Raw genomic sequence first — 24,707 nt, 5'->3', positions numbered from 1 at the left:
TAATCCGTATTGCCTGCTTCTCGAAGGTTTGTGCTCCTCTTCGGTGGGAGATGGGGTGAGGGTATGCTTTGGTCCACAGTTGGAATTGCAAATGCTTCTTTGTCCTCCTGATAAGCTTTTCGGTACCCTTTTGATTTCTGGAACCCAGTTACACTTGTATTCCTGTGTCTCTTGTACAGTATGCATGCACATCTGCTGCTGTCTTGTTCCATCAGCTGCTGCTTGGGCCGTTCAAATTGTTGCAGCTTTGTGGCAAATACTGCTTGGTATCTTTTGTTACTTAAATATTTTAAGTTGACAATTACTGTGTGCTGCCAAGAGGCTTGTTTCTTTCTTTTGCTTTTTTAATTTTGACTAAACAGCGTTAAAAGAAATGTGATGTTCTCATGTGTATGTGTAAATGGACAAATGAGGTTACTGCTGTGCATGCTGGATGGCTACAATCACAATTTTCTCTTACAAACCTCCGTTTCATGGCAGTCGTGACTTCTCCTTCATCTGCGCTGCCAGGTTTGAGCTTTTTATGGCCTTGTAAAACGATATCTTTTCTTCTTGCAACCATTGGAATGTGCTTTTTTTGTTCCAGGAGCTATGTGAGTACACAGGTTTTTCTGCTCCAAAAGATGAATGTTCTTTGCTTTTGTTTGGTTTCCTAGAATCTCCAGTGTATGATTGCTAACCAAATGACTCCTTAGAATGGGCTTTAAAAAAAAAATCACAACCATCTCTGCTTCTATTTCTTTTCCTGACATTTCCCTCCACCTGTGTACAGCCTGCTCTCCACATCTGCTAGCTCATCCAAGTTACACAAGTTCACTATAAGAGTTTCACACTTCTTCCAGAGAAGTCCTGGTACTGTCATGAGTCTGTACAAAAGTAAAATAAAATAATCTGTTGAGACACCGAGGAAGTCGTGAGGTGTTTATGGTGAGAGAGACTCCAGACTTGTTCAGCTTCCAAAAGAGCCCTTGGCACCATAATTGCCAGTCTCTGGGAAGTCCTGAATCTCCCTCATAGGCATGCCTTTCTTCACAAACATCGTTCAAGGATTGTACCACTGGCCCTTGGGGGAAAAAATATAAATATATATGGCTAAATTTTTGTTGTACTTCTGAAAAGTCTTTTCAGTAATGGGAAATCATGAGCTTATCTTGTCCTCAGAGCAGCGATGGCTCTTAGCTTTTGAATGACAATAACTGTTAAGCTGAAATTAGCTAGGAACTTTGGTTTATTGCAGCAGAGAGTATAATTTAAGAGCATTTAAATTTCTGAGTGATGCTTTCTGTTGTGAATTGTGTTCAGAACTTTTTCATTATAGCCTTTGAGGAGTTTTCTCAGTGATTTCTTGGGAAGTGGATTTTGCCACATGGCGTGCAGTGGAGATGAAGTGAGTGAAGTGAGCTTTCAAAGCTCATCCATTTATGTTGCAGATTTTAACTCTGGTGGTTTTAGCTTCAGTAGCAGAGTACCCCTTGAAAGTATATAACAGACTTTGACCTTACAGAACCATACTGTTTGATCCACGTAACATAAAACTTAATAGATGTATTTTCTACTATTTGATGTAGTTAATGCACCAAGAGCAGGAATTTTAGCATCTGTCTCATGGTGTATGCATATGTATACATAATAACATTCAGTTTTTGAAGTAATTTCATTAAATCATTGTGGTTATACCAGAGCTGAATTTAGCTTAGTCTTGAATTCTCTTTTGACAGCTAATCAGATAACAATGCAATTTTACTTCTAATAAGAAGCATTTGAATAATTAAAATGCTATTTCATCCTTTCACAGAGATAAAGCTTGTTTTTTTCTTGAGTATTTTCTACTAAAAATTTCATGGAGAAATTTGGATTATTAAGAACACTTTTGTATTTGTGAGGTTAACTTAAATTAGGGTGTGAATCGGACATGGAGCAGCACTTATCTCTTCTTACCCAGTTTGTAATACATCCAAAAGTCCTGTTCCATGTCCCAGGTTTTCAATTATTAGTGGTTGGTGGTTATTGTGAATTTAGTAAGCAGCCCTGATCTGTTTTGTGTTGCACAGAGTGGGATTAGAGCTGTGTGATGGCCAATAATGTTTTGTAAGACTATTTAAGATTAAAAGATGCTTTCCACGTTAACTTCTGTGATTTTGTCTGCCTCTCTAAGCCAGCTGGAGATAATTTTCAGAACTACTGAGCAGCCCATAGCTGACGGGGGGCCAGCAAGATTTGTGGGTTCTTAGTGCTTCTGAAAATTGGTCTAAATTTCTAAACATGTATTTAAAACTAGTTTAGTTTTGAAAATAGTGACTTTATAATAGTGAAATACCTGCTTGTGTATTTATATGAAAATTAAATGCAAGTTGGATTTACATTTGGCAGACTTTTGGCATAATTGGCAAGGTCATAAATCAGTGCAGGTTTCTTGATTTGCTAAATAATCTCATGTAGTTTTTTTATTATTACTCAATTTTATTTTTTGCCTAAAACCTGGTTTTGGTTGCTTTCACCTCAAAGTGTTGAGATAGAATTGATTATAAAAGAGCAAGGATTTTTTTGGGGAAGCAAGTTTCAAGAAGTGCTTGTAAAAACATTTAGGTTGAAAAATAGAATTCAGGAAGTTTTCTCTATATTGAGAAGGATGAGTTTGAACAGGAAAAAATGATACTGAAAGGGACTGCATGAAGGATCATATAAAGATGAGTTTGAACAACTTCTCGTACAGATTCTGATGGATTACTTTTTTTCTTTTTGTAGTGAGAGAAACTTAGAAAACTTCAAAGTCATTTTTGCACCTTACAATCACTGGATTTTGTGTGTATTACTGTATCTTATTTTGCTGATATTACTCTCAAGTAGTGCAGTTTCACATATTTGGAGCCTGCTGTTTCCCAGTCTCTAATGCATCCACAATATTTATCAATATATGTGGTTTGGAACTGAAAAGCTTATGAAGTATCTCATATTAACTCTACAATTTTTTAAACCTTTCAAGAGATGACACGAATAAGGAAGAAGATGAAGATGAAGAAGAAGCAGAGGAGGAGGAAGAGGAGGAGGAGGAGGAAGAAGACAACAATAACAATGACGAAGAAGAGTTTGAATGCTATCCACCAGGCATGAAAGTCCAAGTGCGGTATGGAAGAGGGAAAAATCAAAAAATGTATGAAGCTAGTATTAAAGATTCTGACATCGAAGGTGGAGAAGTCCTTTACTTGGTGCACTACTGTGGATGGAACGTGAGGTAACTTGAGTTTTAGTTAGTGATTACTTCTTGAATTACTTCTAAAATACTCCTCTGTATTTTAAAAACCAAATTAATACAGAGATCTAGAGTCCTAACCATTCAGTATTGGTGTTCTGTGAAGGGCATTATACTGTATGAAACTATTAAATTTTTAGCATTGTATAAATGCAGTACTTCAGTTATTTAGAAAATCATCTTAAAATGACTTGTTCAGGGAAGGCTTCCTTCACTCTCTTATTTTTAAACCTCCCCATACAACAAGTGACAGCCCACTCTTTCATAAATTCCTCCTCTGGATTCTCTTAAGCCAATTTTATCTTACACAATATTTGACTAGTGCACTTAACTGAGTCTATATACACACTCTTCTCAGAGCAGCAGAGTACGTTAGCAGTATGGTATTTAACAAGAAAAGCACAAGATTCTTGATGGCAAATTAGTGTGCAGCAAATAATTGCGTTTCATTCAGGTCTCATTTCCCACCTGTCCATGGCTGCCTCAAACTTAAAAACAAGATTCTTCTTACCCCAGTGCCTTCTTATGCTTTTCTTAGTATATTCGGGTTTATATGCTTTTAGATTTCTTTAATATAGCATTAATAGAAATAAATTGAAGCATTAATACACTTTTGCCATTTAAGACCACTTTTTTTTTTGCAGTTTAAAACTTGAAGAAACAACAGTAGGAGAATACCAAAGCTTCTTAGTGTCTTTTAAGCCAGTTATCCAGTCTTCTGCTTTTTTTCCTCAGTTTCAATGTATCTGCTCATTGTCCTCAGCTGTCATCTTTAAAACTTTATTACTATATTTATAAAGCTTCTTTTAAAAAAAAAAAAAAAAAGTCGGAGGCAAATCCCCTATAGCGTTTTTTGGTTGATTTGTTGTTTTTGCTGTTTTGTTTCGTTTTTTCCTTCCCCTCTTCTATCTTCAATATGAGGCTCTTATGACCTACTGTCATCTGGACTTTGATTACCACCCTACCTCTGCCCAGAAGGGCAGGACAAATCTCACTTAGTCACTGCTAGAAAGATCTGCTAGCAAAGGTCATGGTTACAGCAGCATAATACTTCTCTCCCTCACTTGAATATACCTCTCTGCATCTATGCCTGGTGATTTCCAGAGCCACCTAAGCCACAGCTGAGGAGTGACATCTCAATATTTTGCATTTTGATAACAATGTTTTTGCAGAATTTTGATCTACATATCATATTCCTGTAGATCAATATATCTTTCACATACACTGACTTCAGGCAGCATTTGTAAGCATAGTGGGCTATAAAGCCTGAGCCTTAAAATATTGAGGTCCTAGGGGAGATGCAGCCTGCTCAAGGTAGGATTTGGAGTGACTAGCTCTTCAGTCATTGCTGGAAAGGACTTGCCTTAGGAGCATAAGTTGATGAAATTTATGCCCTGCTCACTGAGTATTACTGTATAGCATTCAAAGAAGTTTTTTTGTATTCCCAAAACTCTTTTTTTGCAATTCATGTATGAACACAGAAGTTATTTTCCTTTTTTGAGAAAACATTAAATACACGCTATGGGATGAGATGATCAGTGTTTCATTTGATCAGTGCCACTTTATACCTGAAGAATTGAGAAGTTGAGAATGAGTCTTCATCTTGGAGAACCCAACATTCTGGTTATTAAAGGACAAATCAAGATTGTTTTTTTTTTAACCCTGCATTCTAAATATATACACAGATTAATATTTGAGGTATTCTTTCTGCAAATAGGATATATTTAATTAAAAAAAAGGCGTTTTTGGCAAACTTTGTACTCATTTGAGAGGTAAAAGGGGTTGTTTGTGTTTTCTGGTAGCAGGACTTGCATTCATGTTCTTACTTGGGGTTCCAAAAGAGCCCTCTGAAAGGGGCTGGGGGACAGGATTCTCTTCACTGAAAAAGATACCAGTGGTTGACATTTATCTGTGGGACCGTGTATGGACTCTGTTAAATATGGCTAATTTAATTAAAATAAACAGATTTAAATTGTTTGATCTGACGGTAAGTCTGAGCTTAAGGCAGCATCTAAACACTTTGATATTTTAGTTACGTGAAGACACATCTTGTGTGATGTGATAACTTGAAGATTTGGCTTTCGGTCATAACCTGGAAAAGTAACTGCTTTTCTGGAGTAGTTTGTAATTCCTTCCTCTCCTTATTTGCTATAGCAAGCCCCCATTTGTAGCATCCAGCAGCGGCAAGTGCTGTAGCATTAGGTCATAGCACGTACTGAATTTTGCGTTCAGGGTTCTTAATTCTGTCAGCCTCCTGTCCTTTAAGGTCAGCTTTGCTGTTTCCACCTTTGATCAGTATGCCATTTAATGATCTGTTCTTTCAAACCTGTGAGAATCTTAACTAACTACTGATGTTTCTTACCACAAGGTAACTTCAGTGTTGGTCTGGAATTCAGAATAGTTGTGTGCATGCATGCCTGTGCACGTACTTTGGGGTACTTGGAATGGAATTTGGTAAATTTGGTAGCTTTTGGTAGCTTTCATTATTTTATTAAACTTTCTAGAACAAGTGATGCTAATCACTGTGAAACTTTTCTCAATATAGTACCTAGAACATATGGAATTGGAATAGAGTTTGACAGCAGTGTATAGCTATACCACTTCATGCTAAAGGATCTTGTCAGCTCATGGGATTCAGGTGATAACGTGTTTCTAATAAAGGTGAAGAAAGGCAGCATGCGGTGAGGCCTGACTTGTAGTGAAAGGGAATGGTAAAGATTTCTACCCTGTTAGAGAACTTCTTACATTCTCTCTCGAGAGCCTTCTGGTTAGCATGTGATAAACTGTATTTTGTTGCCTTCTAAGAAAGGATAGTTATGTTCTGAATTACGTATGGGTTATATGAAACTAAAACTTCTCTGGAGCCTCTAGTGCCAGTTCCTTCTGTTGTAATTTTAGTTTTTGGTTGCCAGTGCAGGCAAAAATTCATTGTATAAGCTTTTGAGATGAATTTCTTCTGCAGCATGTTACAGTAATGAGAAACAGAGGGTGCATGTTCAAAATGAGTTTGTCGCTTTAACTCTGTCAAATGGCACAACATAAGATACATTTTTCTTAAATATACCAAAGGTTTAAAACTAAGTTTTATTATTTTCAGCTTTTTTTGTTAATTTCCTTCAGAAATACGAACATGAAATGTTACTTTTGTCTTGATTTGTTGAAGCATTCCCAACATACAAATTTTGTACTGAACAGTCAGCCACTGGAAGTAAAGAAGTTGTGTAGCCATGCATGGGAGGAGACATTAAAAACTAAGTAAATAAAAACTGGAGTCCTCATCTCATATTCCAAATTTTTGATACCAGACTAATCTCCTCATTTCTTTGATTGCAGTGAAAGAAAACATTTAATTCCTCTGTGTTAGCAGACACAGACAACAGACTGGAGCTTCTCAGTGAACTTGCTAAGGCTTACTAGTTCCTTGAGGTCACTTATCTTGCTGACAAAGTAGCACCTTTGCTAGTATAAACCTAGAGGCTGGGAAAGTATGCTTCTTTTCCTCGTTTCCTCTCTAGTACTGCTGTGGAGGATTGACCATGCTATCTCTGAGAGTATGTTAGGGCTTATTTATTTATTTTTCTAGCAACTCTGTGCAAACTCATTTAGGAACACTTCCCCATCTTACCTGCTTCCCCTGTGACACCCAGCTGTTTGTTTTTGGGAGTTGAGGTAAGCAAGTGTAGAAGAAACAAAACAGATTTTTGGGAAGCACGTACTTCTTGTAATGAGAGATGAAGAACTTGAATGATTTTTCTATTTTTCTTTTGGTTTGTGAGCAGACTGTCTAAGTCAAGATTAGTGATGAAATGAGAGATTTAATTTTTTCCCTTTTAATAAGGTGCAGTTCTATACAGAAAGACTCCAGCCTGACTTGTGTATTGTTTGGGTGCAGCTTGGTACCTGACGCACTGCAGAGTTTTAAGGTTGTTTCTCCATCATGAAGTAGAGGAAACTGTAATTTGATCAGGCTGTTGGCTGTGGCTTTGGATGCATTCTGCTTGCAAGATCTGTTTGAGCTTGCTGACAGTTGTCACTGCTTAGGCAAACTATGCAACTGACGTGAGCAGCGAATGGAGCCTGTGCCATGCAGAGGAATGAATTTGGGCATCTGACTTCCCAGAGCAGGGTCATGGTTTCTGAGATGCTGGAGCTCCTTGCAGGCTCTGACTGCTGTTCCAGGTGCAGCGAGGAGCAGAGCAGGATAGATTCTGGCCAGGAGCTGTTACAGTCACAAACACAGATTTTTCCATTTGTGCTCCTTGAGATGGGTTGTGACTACTGCTTCTAATATGTAACATTTAAGATCTGTGGTGTCTACAGATACTCTTGTATTTCTCTGCATTTGCCTTCCTCCATCACTTCAGCACGCCCCTGGTCTATCAGCTGTTGCCCGAGCAGGCAGTGCAGTTAATTTGAAGCACTGTACGTGCAGTACCCATGCTTTGCCTACGTGGAAGGTTGTATTCACTCGTGGTATGCATTTTCAATACGAAAACAAATGGTTTATTGTGGCAACATAACTGAGGTAGAAAGGGCACAGTGAGAATAATCGCTTTCCCCTGTGCATTTGTCCACCCCTAGTGCTCTTTTCCTGTATGCGTTTAGGCCTAATGAAATCTTAATATTTATGTGGATTGTGAAATCCGTTTTGCAGTCTGCTCAGCATTGTGCCTTTATGAAAGCATGTCTTTGACTTGAGGAAAGATTGCTTCAAGTACAGTTTCTCACAGTCTCACAGAAATAGTTTTTTCCATACCAAATCCACTGCCTTCCATTAAAATAACATGGTACATTCAGATGTTCTTTCTGCTTTTATTAACGGTCACCAGGCTTGATGCCCCAAAGTCTGACATCCTTATGTGCTGCATCCTCCCTTCCCTATCTATTTATGTCGTGGGAATCTGAGGGCACCCCAGCCTTTAAGAAGAAGGCTGTGGAATGGGAGAAAATGCAGCTTGCTAACCATGTTCTGGGGGTGGAGTGGGTATCAGCACAAAGCAGGCCAGCAATGTGCTGTACTTTGCTCCAGCCACACCAAAGGGGGCAGGAAAAAGGCAGTGGCAATCTTGCAGGTCTCGACCACTTTGGCAGACACGGGCATCATCTGCAGCCCAGTGAGGGTGCTCCCCTGGGGGGGGGGTGTTCCCTTTGTATGTCACCTTCCTTACCCTGTATGCAACAAACACGCACCTGCTGGCTCTTCTTTGTGGGTATGAGGCAGGATATCTGAGGCTGTGTGTTTTTTCAAGGTAGTCCTGCGGTAAGGAGGGATGTGAGTCACTATTCAAAATCTGAGATGGCAACTCTGACTTGAAACCACCATGATTATGAATCTACTCTCATCAGGCCTAGATCTGAAGAGTTTCCTTTAGGTTTTGGTGAGAAATCTGAGCATATCCATGTACGTGTCACCTGGTATAACAGTACAACTACACCTGTATCTGCAGGAGTATAGGTAATTTCAGTATGCTGTAGTCTGTAGGGGCTGCTGTTAATTATGTGACTTGTGTTTTTGTTGTTGTTGCTCAGGGAAAAAGAAAAAATGTTTTGGAAAACGGTTTGTCAGAGACTACTGCTGACTCTGAAGATAATTATAATTTCTCCGTTCTGTGTTGTTTTCTGAGGTGTTCCTTTTTCACTGTATTATAATGTGAAATTTAAGCTATAAAATACAGTATTTAGTTTCTGGAATCCCTTGCTTAGGTCTTAACTTAGAATATGCAGGAAAGTGAGTTGGAAACTTGTACACTTTTTTTGTAATAATCCTTTTTAATTTATTCATCTGTATCGTACATATAATTGGCAGTAGTTGCACAGAAGCTGAGTTGGGCCACTATCAGCAGCCATTGTATATCAAACTGGTGGTCAAGTAAGTCCAGCTGGGAAACCAGCATGGCCATGAGTGTATTATGTTCAGCTCCATTTTGTGCTAGTTCTCTGGGTGTGTTTTTGGTTAGTTGGTTTCTTCCCCTCCATTCTCATGTTTACCTCAAGGGCTCAAAATTTGTATGGCTGTACGCTGAGGCGAAAGTGAATACATACTAGTTTTTAACTGAGCTATTTCTTATTCAGGTAGTCATGGATTTCACAGTTGAAGTAGGACAGCAAATGGGGTTTACTTTTTTGCATTGATTCTTGCAGTTTCCCAGAAATATGCAATGAAACTGGGAAGTACAGTTCCATGTGTAAAGTATATTCTTACTGAGAACGTATTTCTCTGGTCTGATGTTTGTATTTAACATGGCCAGCTTTAGAAGATAAGAGAGCAGTTGTATATTGTCTAGAATAATTCTGATATAGAATGGAAACACCTGAAAAGGAGTGGAAAAGCGTTAGTGTTAAGAGTTAGTGACTCAAGAGTTAGTGATTCCCAAGTGTCAGCTACTCAAAAGATCGCTTCGCAGATACTCAGACTGGAAAGGGTTGTTTTTGTTACTGGTCATATTTTATATAGTAGTAAGAATTTATTTTATTGTTAGGGTTTTACAGCATATATACCAAGTATTTCTCTTAGAGATCCATACAGAATTAACATTCTGGTAGTTTGTTTTACCTCTGTACATGGGTTTCCTGTTGATTGATGCAGACTGTGTAAGTGCTAGCTTTGACTCCTGCCCATCAGCATGAGAAAACTTTGTTTTATATGTCCAAGCATATAAAGAATTGAACCTTAGCTTAAGCTCTACATACTGAAAAGTATACTAATGATGCCTTAATTAAATTCCATTTTTATATTGCTCGCATTTTATCTCCATTCATTTCTTTTATGGTGTTGTGGTTGTTTGCTTAAAACCATAAATGTGTATTTTTTTTCCTGTTTTTAGGTATGATGAGTGGATAAAGGCAGACAAGATAGTGAGACCAGCTGACAAAAATGTACCAAAAATTAAGCATCGAAAGAAAATAAAGGTAGCTTCTCTCCCTTCTTCCTAGTTCTCCCCCAACTTTGGTTTAAAGTATTCTTAAATACTCACACGCATTTCTAACCTTTTGTTAGGCATAATGGTAAATGCTTGATGGTAAAAACTAAAACTTCTTTCATTGAGGTTTGTTCTTTCATTTGGAGGGTGGGAAGGGAAGCTTCTCTTTCCTGTGTTTCTTGTGGGATTTAAGTATGTACTGAAAACAAAAGAGGAGGATCCATCAGTGCTGGAGCCAACTCTCGGAGGCAGAATTTAGGAGCTCCTTATCCTGATTCCGTAGAGCAAACCTATGATGAGTCCATTTGTATGTGACTACAATTTTACTTCACAGCGTTTCTTTCAAAAGCCACTCCTTTAAAGCTTAGGTTATGATATATTGTAGGCTTAGGTTATGATATATTCTTTGGACAGTGGGATACAAGGAAGCTTTTCCTTCTGCTGCTCCTCTGTTAGTGCTCCTCCTCTTCCCCTCCAGCACCATGGCACCTCTGGAACCTGAGTCTTGTTCTAGAGCTCCTTGTGCCCTGTGACAGAGCGGGGTGTCATAACCCTGCCCTCCCACACTTGTCACTGTCCAGCCTGGCATCCTGTGGTGCCGCTGCTCTGAGAGCGCTGGCTGTGTTTGCTTTCCCCTTTGTGTTAGCATTGACAAAGTTCCTGTCCTTGGTATAAATATCTCAGCATGGGTCGTAGAAAGGTATGTCTAGGCTTTTCAACAAAGAGGAAAGCTTGTCTTTTCAGGTTGAATGTTCAAGATAGCTGTAAGCATGGCTTCTGTGTTAAGATGTATGCTCAAATTAAAGAGTTTTTCATCTTTTCGTTCACACAGAATAAAACTGACAAAGAGAAGGAAGAGAAGTATTCTCCTAAAAATTGTAAATTGCGACGTTTGTCAAAACCACCCTTTCACACCAGCACATCACCTGAGACTGGGTCCAAGCTTGACAGCGCTGAAGCCAAAAATACTGAGCAAGCTCCTGTTAAATCAATGGAAATTACTTCTATCATTAATGGGCTTCAAGGTATTGCATATAAACTTTTTCAAACTTTGTAAAATTGCCTTTAAAGGGCAGTAAATGATGGTGTAGAGCAAATGATGCAACTGTACGCCTCTGAGTCTGGCTATTGCTTTCATTATAACATCATCTTCAGAAATAACCCATGAACAAAAGCAGCATTCACCTTTTCTGAAAATGGGTATTGTGGATTCGGTGTATATTAACAGTCTTAAGAATTTCATTCTGTTTCTCCATGTTTTTCTTTGATATACAGCAAAGCATTTTGGCTTCCTATGTTATTTCTAAATTCCTAAGTTCTGATTTATGTAACTTTTAAAACTCCATGAATTTTTTTCACCTTGAAAAGTGGAATTAATAAAGCTAGGTGTCCTTTCAGCATGTCTGCTGGTTTCCTTTTCCTTTATATCTTTTTTTTCTTTTCTCAGTTTCTTTATTCCTGACCTTGAATTTTCTCTCTTTTGTCTTCCCTCTCAGAGTCCACATAGTTCTGCAAGTGCCTTTTGCTATTGCATTCAGTTCATTTTTCCAGGCTGGTTACCAGATGGGTTTGTTAGATATACTCTCCACTGTCTCTGTTATTCTGTCCTTTTAGACTGTGGATTCTTCAGGGAAAAAGTACTCTCTTAACCTGTTTTGGACTTTGGAAAAAGGGCATGCAATGGCAGTATTTGTAACTCATTACAAAAAATAAATATAATTTGGCACTTCTTTCAATTTCTGTTTAGGTTTATTATGAAGAAGTTCGTATTGTATGGATTTATAACCAACGTTATTTAAGTGAAAGCTGTTGCCCTCTATGCTTTCTCTACCCCTTCAGAAATTAGGGAACCTCCTTGGAAGAAATTCCTGGAGATGTTCTATATACAGAATTTTCCTGGTTCCTAATTTAGCCATTGTACATTCTAATAGAACAAGAATAATCTCTGAAGTCTTTCTAGTGTACAGTTTAAACCGTGTACTACTAGAATTGCCTTTAGGATGAGTTCATATCTGTACTGTTTTCTTTATTTTTTTCTAGTAGTATCTGTAACAGGAATCAAGACAAACTTTTTTTTAAATTTTATTTTTAACCAGCTTCTGAAAGTTCTGATGACAGTGAGCAGGAAGATGACCAAAGTGCCCAGAACGTACACGCTGATGGCAAAGAGGAATCTCAACACGAAGCTGTGAGCCAAGATAAAAATGAATTGTGTCTAAAAGAAGAACAGAGCAGTTCAGCCCTTCCAGAAGAAACTAAATCTCTGACAGATGCAGTAGTGCCCAAGTCAGGTTCCAAGTCTCCTGAAAGACTGCGAAAAGAGATGGAAGAATTATCTGAAGATACCGACTCTGATGGAGAAGATGAAGCCACAAAGAAGAGAAAGGAGGTAAAAAAGGAGGTAGTGGATAAAACAGCAAAACCACAGGTAAAACGTGGTAAACGAAGATACTGTGTCGCAGAGGAATCTTTAAAGACTGTGTCGCCTAATAGGAAGGATGAGAAGTCCAAAAACAAAGATTCCCTTAGCTTAGAAAACAGCAGTAACAGCTCCTCAGATGAAGATGAGGAAGACAAATCTAAGGTGAAAATCACTCCCACTAAAAAGTACAATGGGTTAGAGGAGAAAAGGAAGTCTTTACGGACAGGTACTTTCTACTCAGGATTTTCTGAAGTGGCAGAGAAAAGGATAAAGCTTCTAAATAACTCTGATGAAAGACTTCAGAATACCAGAGCAAAGGATCGAAAAGATGTCTGGTCAAGTATTCAGGGACAGTGGCCGAAGAAAACGTTGAAGGAACTGTTCTCGGACTCTGACACTGAAGCTGCTGCCTCCCCTCCGCACGCTGCTCCTGAGGATGCTGCAGCAGAGGAGCAGCTTCAGACTCTCGCAGAAGAAGACATTTCTTTGCCTAGCTCAGAACTTGAAAAACCTTTGCCAGCTAGTGCAGATGTTAAACCTGTTGAGGAAAAACCAGCTGAAATGGGTGAAAAGAAAGTTGAATTTCCAAGCAGTGGCAGTAATTCAGTGCTTAATACTCCTCCCACGACTCCGGAATCGCCTTCATCTGTAACCGTAACAGACAGTAGGCATCAGTCCAGTGTCACTGTCTCAGAGACATTGCCACCAAATCAAGAAGAGATACGAAGCATTAAAAGCGAAACCGATAGCACAATAGAGGTGGACAGTGTTGCAGGGGAGCTGCAAGACCTCCAGTCCGAGGGAAATATTTCTCCAACAGGTTTTGATGCCAGCGTCAGCTCCAGTAGTAGTAATCAACCAGAGCCAGAGCATACTGAGAAAGGTAAACAAAAGGGGAAACAAAGGTGTCTTCAACCTAACCATCTCTCGTTTTTGTGTTGCTGATGCATCTTCATTCTGCTATGGTTACACTGCTGGAAAGTTGTTGGAGGAAGTAGTAGCCAGCTGCCTACTTCAAATCTGTGGAAATGGCTTAATCACCTAGTGAATAAAAGAATCTGTCAGGAACTTTCTTGGCCTGATAGTAAGAATTGTAGCGGTTTTAATGAGGAATAAAGTTTATACCAGAGGTGGCAATAAAAGCCCAGAGTGAACTGTAATACATCATGTAGGAAAAATTTATTGTAGCAAGCTGGATGCATTTTAAAAATACCTCGCTTGCAAGTAGAAGATTCTAGTTTCTTAAATAAAATTGTGACTTTCTTTAAGCTGATTTTTCAGGGGAAGAATAGTGCCAATCATTGCATGCTTAGGCAGCCATTTCAACCTTGCATCTTATGAAATTAATCTTAAAAAACAAACAAAAAGAACCCACAATCACAAATATTGACCTTATTAGCAATATTTCACTTTCAGATATGATTTTGCAGATTGAAATTCCCATCCTGAGACTACTAGAATATAAAGGATATTAAACTCAGTTATTGCTTGTGTGTCATGTCAATGTATTGTCTGGTTTTTAACTATTTGCAAGACTGGATCCAACAGTTTTTTGTGTGGGATTCAGTGACAGTTTTATAGTTCCATCAAAAGTACAGTTGCTTTTAAAACTGTTAACCTGCCTAAAAGTTATTAATCCAAAGGAAAAAAAAAAAAGTGTCTGAATATAATCCTGAGATGGCAGAAGTAATTTCTTCATCTCCACAGGTTTTGGTTCTCATTGAGATAAAAATAATTAACTGAATTTTCTCAAAACGTCCTTAAGGTGTGCTACTTTTATGATACTGTTTTTGCTGAACTGTTCTTTTGAAAGAATGCAATGTGTTCCCTTAAACAAAGGAGAGAGTTTGGAAGAGGTGAATTTGTAGCCCTCAATAAATAAGCTGGTAATACTTTGCCAGGCAATCTGTAGATATGTAGGCTTACAACTTTTTTTTGTATAAAAGGAAATGATTGGCACATGAAATCAAGAAGCTTTTTCTTGTTATAAGTTCTTTTTTAACACTATTGTACGATATTACTTTCGCACACAATTGCACATTATTACTTTTACATGCATTAGACTTCCTCTCTGATTTTGTCAGCAAGCTGGCTGTTTTAGAAAATTGGGTGAGCTTACAGTTTCTTAATTTAAAAGGTTTGTTACAGGAGGCACTTTTAACTGCAAGTCAGGAGGTTGTGGAACAACATTCGAACAAGTCCTAAAACTTGCTCTTTTAACAGGTGTACTAAAATTCTTATTTTCCTTTCCTACTTTTTCCCCATTGTAGTTACAAATACCAGTAGACTTTCCTTTTTTTGTTTGCCTTCTTTTTTCTAGCCTTACTTTTGTTGCCTTACGTTTTTTAACACTTTCTAAGATTTTTTAACATAATTAATGTAATTACTGATAATAAACGATAGTTTCATTTTTTTCTCACAGCTTCCAAGTGTGTTCAAGTGACAGACTTTTACCAACATGTTTCAGTTCCAATAGTTCTTAAATGCGCAAATTTATTTGAAAAACTTAATATGCTAAATTATATTCCGTGTGGTTCAAGAGAAATTCTGATAGCACACAAGAAAAAAGTCATTTGGAATCATCTTACATGTGTACTCTAACCAAGAAATTTTATCTGCTTTCCATCCCCCTTTACCTCCTCTTTTCAGTATAAGTAGAAAGGCGAGCTGTTTTAAGTGTAGGCAGGAACTGTTGCCTTGTCTATAAACTTAAGCTTTGAAGTGTTTTTCTGAGACTTTGAGTATTTACTGTTTTTTTTCCCTCTTTCAATCATAGTCTGTGCAGGCCAAAAGAGACTTAAAGATGCTCAGGGAGGAGGCAGCTCCTCAAAAAAGCAGAAAAGAAGCCACAAAACATCTTCTGTGAACAACAAAAAGAAGAGTAAAACTAGTAAGTACAGCAGTTCAGTGTGAAGTGAAATGTCATTTCTTTTAAGAATCACAGGAGAAGTCTGGAAATAAGATCAATATGTATTTTGTTGCATATAATGTATTTTAAGTACAGAATGCTCTCATCAGGGAATTCTTAACACTGATTAAATGAAGAAACTTTTTGCTGAATGCTAAATTGTTTTTAAATGTATTGTGTCTTTTCTGGACCTGTTTCTTAGAGATTAAAATCTTGTAATTCAGGAAGACTGAGTTAGCATTTCACACCTGCTAGGACTGGTGTCCTCGTTACCACGGGAAAAAAAATCAAGTAATTTCTGTGGCATGATGATCTTGTGTTCTAGATGGGAGACTGGGACCTGGATGAAACTGTATGTTGTATTTTCTGCAGGATGTATTTTACAAGTTAATCTCTCTTCCAGTAACAAATATATCAATAATTCCAGAGGAATATAGGCTCTCTTTTCTGTCATCTGTTACATCTTCAGTAAATCATAAAACTTTTTTTTGGTTGTAGAAGCTAATTGGAGTAGAAACTACAGTGCTGGTGAAGAGAGGCTTAATAAATGCAGAGCTGTATGACAGACCAATGCATACGTGTTCAGGAGACAGCAAAATCAATTACTGTCTCATCCCACTGTTAGTCAATAATAATAAAAAATAAAAAACAGTGGGCGGTCAGCTAGAGAATAAAGCAAGCAGGACAACTGTGATGGGTTTTCTTGTTTTGTTTTTTTAAAGCTATCTTTTTTCTGTTTACTTTCTTTTAACACCTTTTTACTAAGTCTGTACTTTCTGGTATGATTCTTGTATTCACTCTACCCACCTTTCATGTTCATCGACCTTCTCTTCACATTCTCTTAGCCTTTTTCATTCCACTTCACTAATTTTCTACTGTAATCTTTCTTCCTTCCTTAACCCCATCTGTTAAAGTAACAAAGCAGAATTTGCAGAAACTAATGCACCATGTGTATCTTTGTCCTTGTTCCCTTTGATCTGGCGAATTTATCCCTGTTTCTTGACCTGTGTCTTTGTCAGGATGCAAGCACTTCAAGGCTAGGATTGTTTCTTGTATTGTGTACAGTGCTTGGCAGATGTATGCGTTTCTTTTTGTTAGACGTGAGGCACTGTTGTGAGAAAGGCAATAAAAATATATAATGTGGAGTCAGTCGTAAGCAAAAAACGCTTTTTGCAAAATGCAGGGATACTAGATAAAGCTGCTCTTGTAGGTAACTAGATCATAAAGAACAGAACCAAGAGAGGTTTTCAGTCGATACCAAGCGAGGCATAAGGTTCTCTTGATTAAATATTACTTTGAACATGTTTTTAAAAACAATCCTAACGATAGAGATTCTGCAGCTTCCCTAGGCATTTTATTCCAGTGCTTCACTAGATGTATGTTGAATTATTTCTTGCCCCTGCTTCCACTCCAGGTTTACTTTTATAAAGCTAAACAACCCATCATCCTTTTAATCATTCCTCATAAATTTTATCTTTTAGATTTATTTTGTTGTTATTCTTTGGGCAGATTGATTGGAAAACAGTATTCAGTTGAGCCTGTTGCTTTATAGTTGGTGATTTTATTGTGAGGTCAGATTCTTCTGTTTTCAGTCAGTTGAAGATGTTTTTCTGCAATTAAAGAACTAGAACGTTGTATCTGTATCTTTTTTATAGATAATGTTACATAAATTCAGACTTGCTAGTCATTTTAGCTCTGAAAAACCTAAAAATAAAGGTGACATAAGGCTAAGGAAGAGGGCAATTGTTTACTCTCTTCCGGGTTACATCCCCCCCTAGGATTGCTCACCTGTAACAATTAGCTCTAAAACTGGATAGAGCTTTGCATGTATCAAGAAAACAATATTTTAAAAAAATAAACAGGAAATAGGACGTAATCATCAGTCCTGCTAACTGTTTTTACAAAAAGAAGGAAGTGTAGCCCTAGTAAACATGTGGATTATTTTTGCACCTACACTGACATGCTGCGCTGCCTCTTTGCCTTATTTTCTAATGGAGGCAGCATATTCATGGATGTATATCTGAAGAAAAAAGTGTGATGCTGTCTTGAACCATTCAGAGTAGAATATATCTTTGCTACACAGACCTGGAGTAGTTGGGATTTTATGCAAGAATCTTCCTCAGAGAAGTTTGTCTGCGTTCCTCCAGGTTCATGCGCACACGCTTTCACCAACACGCTTGACAGTATTCGGGGTGGTTGTGGAGCTACAGTCTGATACTTGTATCTAGCTCTGCAGGACTTTGGTTCCCATAAGTCTACGTAATAGTTATGAGTCTACCTGCAGAGCAACTGACTGGACAGTGTTACCTGTGCGAGGTTTCCCTTTCACAGTATGCCAGAATTAGAAAGGCTCCACCTTATGACTGCCCGTTTTGTTGGCTTGTTCTCTGATGCTTGTGATGCAAAGGGTTGTGTGATAAGCTTCTATATCAGGTAGATTGTGTCATTTTAAGGTAAAAGGATTTCAGTCAGATAAACTCCTTTTAATGAAAATTAGTGCAGAGGTAGCTTCTGATAAGCTTTGGTTTGGGCAGGAAGGTATTTATTTTGTAACCTGTCATCTTGTTTCTTCAGCAAACAGCAGCGATAGTGAAGAACTATCTGCTGGTGAAAGTCTGTCCAAGTCTCAGCCAGCAAAATCAGTGTCTACTGGCATGAAATCTCACCAAACCAAATCACCTGCAAGAACACAATCTCCAGGAAAATGTGGGAAAAATGGAGAGAAGGAGTCTGATCTCAAAGAACAGAATAATCGTTTGCCCAAAGTTTACAAATGGAGTTTCCAAATGTGTAAGTATTTTCTAAAAAACATGCTCAGTGTGGTCTTGGAGAATAAAATAAGATGACTTGTTAAGGTTTGTGGGTTTTTTGCTTTTTTCCTGAAAAATATTCTATCCTTAGTTTGCTCAATTTTGGCATCAATCCTGATTTTAATTTTTTGTTTGACTTGCAATTGCAATTCAAGAAATTGCCTATATCCCACTTTTCCAATACTGTTTTTAGATACAGCTTCTGCGCTGACTTACTGTTCTTGCCAGCCTGTGTTGACCTCTCCCTCAGGCATGAATGTTACTCACTGTATGCGCTGCTTGTGTTGATGCTTCCTTGTTTTACTCCTCATTCTCCAGTTGTTGTTCAGGCATTTGAGTGATTGATTTGTAACTTTTTCCTTCCCTTTTGCCCTAATGAACCAGGACACGTGTACTGTTTCTAGTAATAAGAACTTGCAGTGTGTTTGTGCAGTCAGCTACAGGTACACATATAGGTGGTGCTGAGCACAGCGTTGAAGGGATCACACATTTACCAATCTGAAAAGCGTCACAGTAGCTTCAGTGCTATTAGTGCAACTTCTTCATTGCCTGCCTGTGTACACTATCGCAGCCCTACTTGCAATGGGAAGAAAAAATAAATGACAAAATACTAGATAACTAAAGCCACCTTCTTCCATATAATGATCAGCAAACAATTGAAAAAAGGATTGTTAAAACAAAAACTTTATTTTTAGCCCTCTTTCTCAGCGTCTAGGAGTTTGTCTAGTCAGCAATAAACTGTTCTCCTTACTACCAACCATAAACATGTATAGCATTGTGTGAGTTACTTTCTCTTTGCTTTTAAAGGTCAAATTGAAGCTGTGTGACACGAGTTATTTAAATGGCTTCTTAAAATAATCCATAATATCTCATTCAATATTCACAGATGACCTTAGCATGTGTCAGGTTTCTGAAGTTCTCAGAGCATTATGCTCTGCTCTGCTGCGATCAGTCGCAGGCTGCATGAAGGCTGCTGCTCCTTCTGTAATGTAGGAACAGGAACAAGCTAGTACAGCACATTGTGCAGGCGCTTCTGCTGACATTTTTTTGCTAGCAGTGTTCCTTCATGCCTAGGGAATTCTCCCCTTCACCAGCTATTCCTGTGCTGAGAGAATCTGACTCTACATTTTCTTCTCCTGCCTGGAGTCTCTGTTACTCTTACATTGAAAGAATGTTTCTCCTAGTTCTTCCTCACAGCCAACTTACATTCTCCAGTTCTTCTGGACTGTGTAATACTGTCTGTATTGTCACTTTCAGCCTGCTGAGATTCATGGGGCAGTTTCCTTGTGTAACATACTTAAAGAGCTTTTTCTCCTTCCTGTCTACCTTTGTTACATTGCACCTGTTAACTCTGCTTGGCAGGAAACAAGTTGGATTTTGGAGTGCTATTTAACGCATTTCCTGCTGCTGCAGGGCATAGGATATTTGCAGAATGTGAGCTTCCCTCATCTCCCCACAGCCTAATACAGTTGTGGCTTTTGGTCCTTTGGTGCTAGCTTCACGTGGCCCACAATATATTAAATGATTCTCAAATGTCTTTGAATGGAGTGTGTACAGCACGGCTTACCTGTGGCTGAAGGGGACTGGACCCAGATGGTTCTTCCTGGCTGGGCTCCCCGCAGGTGTGCGCCACACTGGGAAGAGCTCCCAGCTGGGAACAGCCTGAAGGCAGCTCCTGCGCTGCCTGTGTCCATGTCCCCACATGAGATACTGGAGAGAAGAGACCTGATCTCGTTGTACCTTATGGCCCATATGCCATGGGTTTAGATTAGAACCAACCCACAGCTCTTCTAACTCCTGTTGTAACCTGTTTGTTTTGTAATGAGCAAGGCAAGTCAGGCAAGACTGACCTTCCTGGTGTATTAGATCAAACGGAGCTCTAGCAAGGACTCAGAGCAACAGACTCAAAGCTTATTTTGGCCCTTATGTTTCCACTATGTCTCTATTTATTTGCCAGTCCTTTGTGGAGAGGAATGTATGCATTTTCTCCTCCTACTCCCTTTATTAAAAAAAATAGTGCATCTGTTGCTGGTATCACTTAAAAAAATAAATGTTTGTAAATGTTGTAATAAACAGCAGTTGCTGTTGCTATGTTTGGATGTGCTGTCTGCTGTGTCAAAGCATGTCACTAAGATTTGAGTACTTCCCACTTCACTGATGTTCAGAAGCTTTTGGAAGTGCTGCAATACAGTAATTAACAGAGATTGTTTAATTTACAGCTGACTTGGAAAATTTGACTAGTGCAGAACGCATAACTGTTCTTCAAGAAAAATTGCAGGAAATCAGGAAACATTACCTATCCTTAAAATCTGAGGTGGCTTCCATTGACCGAAGAAGAAAGCGCTTAAAGAAAAAGGAGCGGGAAAGTAAGTGCTGGGACATAACTTCTTCTTTGAGAGGGCTGCCACATGTCATGTTATTAAGGTGTAGGTAAGAATTGGATATTTTTTAGGAAGATGTGTGCCATTAGGAGTCTGGGTTTGGTTGGGTTATTTTTCCATGTAATTTTATTTTAGACACTGTATATGATTATTTTGTGATCTTTTAGAAGGTACAATTCAGGTATTCAGTGATATTTAACTAAACCGGGGGGGGGTGGACACGACACATTAAAAGGCAGGCAATCTATTTTATTTAAGCAGAGCTACTTTACATGGGAAAAAACGAGTTTAATAAACTTTTCTAAGCTGTGGACAAAGCATCTTGAGGTTCTGAATAACATTACTTTTCTTCAACTTGTACTATAGCTTACTATAATATTTCTTGTGTGTCTAGTTAAGGCTCTCACCTTAGCATAAGTGATTTGAGTCTAAAGGAAACCAAATAAACTCTCTTGTTCCCCTGAAGCTGTTTTATTTCTGTAAGTAATGTTCTAGTGTTCCTGCTTCTGACAGCATTAAGATGATTTTCTTCACACCTCATTTTATCTGCATATTTAACTGTACACTGATTATAAGAGGCTAAAATGCCACGTATAGTAAGACTCTGGGGGGCTGCAGCCTTTATACGGGCACTGCAGTTGCTTCTTGGTGGCCAGAGCCGTCTGTCTGGGCAGGTTCAGTGCTGGGACAAGGCCCTGCCAGCGCACATTTGCGGAGAAAAGGGAGCTATTGTGTACTTGTGGGGAGGAATGACTTCTGGCATCCTCTGTCTGGGTGATCAGTGAACCAGGGCTGCAAGGGGCAATGTTGTGCTTTCTTGCACCTAGCCTAACTTGTCTTTCGGAATATTGCCCACAAAAGCTAGGAAACGGAGGTATTTTTAATTATTACACATGAGATGCTGGAGTCAGGATACACAAGTCCTTGTGATTGAATGGGTAAACCTTTTTACTGCTTAATTTGTAAATTTGTAAAAACCTGTGTCTTGTCATTCCCGTGCAGGTGCTGCTACTACGTCATCTTCCTCCTCATCACCTTCCTCTAGTTCCATTACGGCTGCGGTTATGTTAACGTTAGCAGAGCCATCTATGTCCAGTTCATCACAGAATGGAATGTCAGTTGAGTGCAGGTGACAGCAGGACTTGCCAAAGCACTTTGCACTTAATGGCTGCTGAGGGCCACTCTTTTTTTTTGATTTTTTTTTTATACTGCACAGTGGCACAAAATTCAGACAAGCACTATTTTGTATTTAAAGTTGTTTCTTGACAAGCTAACTTTGCACTTAAGTGCACTTTTATGAAGAAAAAGTACAACAAACTGCTTTTCCTCAAGCAATAATTGTTTCCAACTTGTCTGGGAATTGTAAGTCCAGTGACTCGAAGGCCTTCCACTGTGGCAAATGGAGGCTGTTCACTGCCTGTAGAGACAGTACAATAAGCATATAGTTGTTGGGTTGATCTAAATAAATGTGGTAAGGCTTACTGTACATGTATTCCCTGGTATTTTGTTAAAGCTGGAACATTTGATATTTTTCCATTTATTTATGACAAATATTGAACCTATTTTCATTTGTACAAGCTAATTGTTTTTTAACTGCTAAGCCACCTTATAGTGGCTTAATTGTATACGTCAAGCACATGTATTCAATTCAAAACCTGCAGTTAGGATGTTTGACATCAGTCCTGATAACCAAATACAAGGATTCCTTTAAAAACAAACAAAACTGACTAATGTTTACAGGTTTGAATTAGGCTTAAATAGGTTACTCTGGGTTTTAATGGCCCGTTAATTGGAATGAAACTACTGTACTTTGCCATTTTTCTATAAAACAGTATTTTTTTTTAATTTTGATAAAATACATTATGAAAAAAGGAAGAAAATGGCTAACAAACTGTATTAAATCTTAATGTATAAAGATTGTATTTAGCCAGTTTAAAGTGTATATTTATTCATAATGGATTATAACAGTTATATTTTTGTGTTTTCTTGTAAATGTTTCTTTTCCCTTAAAGCAACAAATATTTCATTTGTAACGCTTATTTTATTACGAGCTTCAAGGAGAGGACTTCAAGACCGAGTAAGGTGTGAGGTTATAATTTGTGGTTGCTGATATGAACACTGCCACAAAAGGGTAGTTGTTTTTAAAATAAATAGCTAGCTGAGTGGTAGACATTTAATTTTTTAAATGCCTTGTACAAATTCCAAAACCAACTTCAAACTGTTTTCACTTGTATTGATTTTATGTTGTATGAATCCCAAGCTCTCCTGTTAATTATATACCTTTGTAAGACATTTGTATATTGCGGAAGTGTTCATCCAAGCTATTTAATACCTGGCACTGTTAATACACAGTACTTTATTGTACAGATTGTTTTACTGTTTTAATTGTAGTTCTGTGTACTTCTTTTGGCTGGGGAAATAGGGGCTGGCATGTTTTTCTTTGTTTTCTGGCAATACAACATGTAAGAATTCAAAGCATTTTGTTTGTAGATGCTAGAGTGTCAGAATCCTTTACATTTGACTTTTCTAAGAAAAGCATTTTCAGTCTTCGTAGTGTGTGCTTAAGGTTAACTGATTTTATTGAAAATGGTTTCAAAGTATTCAGAATTGTACAGGACTGTAAAAATTTGTTGACAAACATTGAAGGAAAAGCTTATAGAAAAAAGCTATAAAATATATATTAGGTTCTGCAGAAAATGGAGAATTATGTAATATATTGTACAAATGTAAGCAAAGGCCTCTGAAATAAAATGCCATAGTTTGTGAATCCCTGATTTTGTTTCTAACAGTTTAATTAAGTAACCATAATGTGTTCATTTAAGTGACACCAAGCTGCAGAATTAGTTTACACCATATCAAATACCATTTGCTAATAACCATATGAAAATGCGATAGACCAAGTACATTGGCCCCGTTTTCCTCTTAGCAGTCGGCTCAAATTAATCTTCTTCAGCAGAACAGGAGAGCTTCGCCTATTGACATCATTACAGCGGAATCAGTTGAAATAAAGATGAGCTTTGGTTCGTGTTAATTCAGGTAGCTTGGCAATGAATAAGAGAGCTCCTGGAGATACTTGCTGGCTTTTAATAACAACCGGTTAAGTTCTGATATGGTAGAAGTGAAACGTGAATGAAGTCTTTAGTTATATCTGCTTATACCACATCTGGCCTTCATTCAGCTGACCAAAATACTGTTGCACCTGCAAAATGAGGGATTACCAGTGAGGATGATAAATGACTGATAAGTTTTGGACACTTGGTTCATAATGAGCAGTGATCTGAGACTGGGAGTAAATTTTTAATAATACAGAAATCAGAGTTGTAATACTTCAGTTCTGTCTGCAGTCCCAGGAGGTGCAGCTGGTGACGCGACTGGAAACTGCATTTGGGCAACTGAGTGCACTCAGCCTCCCCCTCGCTGCTGGTTCTGGGTCAGCCTGTCTCAGTGCCAGCACTTTCACTTTGATACAACAATCATTCACTCCTGCTCTCTGGGGGGGTTTGTTTTTACTTCTGTAAAATGGAATAATGGAGAGGCTCCTCATCAGCCGCCTCCCCTAGCTTCCCCACTGCTAAATTAAGTTGAAAGTTTTTGCATAAATAGGGATTTTTGCTGTTCTTTATTACAGGGACTGTTTAATTTTGTGTGTCTTGCGTGCGGTTTAATGAGTAATCAAAAGCAGCTCTGGGTGTTTTATATTGCACCTCTTCCGTGAAGTGTTTGCAAATGGTTTGTGTTACTAGATCCCAGTGGTTACAAATGAAGATTCCTTTGCCAGACTGTTTAGCTAGGCAAATTTGTCCAAGTTTCCAGTAAGTGAAATCTGAGCTTCTTTTCAGTTGGTATATTGTAATGCAGCTTAAGCACGGGTGCGCTTCCTGCTCGGCAGTCACACTGTGCTTAAAGCTGAGCAAGAACACGTGCCCGTACCCTGGAGTGCCTGCTCTGAGGGTGACCTTAGAGGCAAAACTACCCCGTGCTTTTAGGCTTCACGCCTTGGCTGGGTGACAGATGCG

General features: G+C 38.4%; 1 protein-coding gene across 3 annotated transcripts in view; it reads left to right on the top strand.

Annotated features, from left to right (window-relative positions):
- ARID4B (AT-rich interaction domain 4B) overlaps window positions 1-23,463 on the top strand; it is an 88,461-nt gene extending 64,998 nt beyond the window's left edge. For all 3 annotated transcript variants that reach the window (XM_040551741.1, XM_040551740.1, XM_040551739.1), the window contains 8 exons: window positions 2,984-3,232; window positions 10,075-10,159; window positions 11,003-11,195; window positions 12,267-13,475; window positions 15,369-15,482; window positions 18,075-18,290; window positions 20,530-20,676; window positions 21,694-23,463. In XM_040551741.1, the coding sequence (XP_040407675.1) occupies window positions 2,984-3,232; window positions 10,075-10,159; window positions 11,003-11,195; window positions 12,267-13,475; window positions 15,369-15,482; window positions 18,075-18,290; window positions 20,530-20,676; window positions 21,694-21,824 (2,344 nt within the window). In that variant the 3' untranslated portion in view covers window positions 21,825-23,463. The remainder of the gene's footprint in view (window positions 1-2,983; window positions 3,233-10,074; window positions 10,160-11,002; window positions 11,196-12,266; window positions 13,476-15,368; window positions 15,483-18,074; window positions 18,291-20,529; window positions 20,677-21,693) is intronic.
- Window positions 23,464-24,707: the final 1,244 nt, after the last annotated feature.

Source organism: Cygnus olor, chromosome 3 (genome assembly GCF_009769625.2).
Source record: "Cygnus olor isolate bCygOlo1 chromosome 3, bCygOlo1.pri.v2, whole genome shotgun sequence".
In the NCBI taxonomy this organism is placed as follows: Eukaryota; Metazoa; Chordata; class Aves; order Anseriformes; family Anatidae; genus Cygnus; species Cygnus olor.
This window is presented reverse-complemented; position numbering and strand designations above follow the sequence as displayed.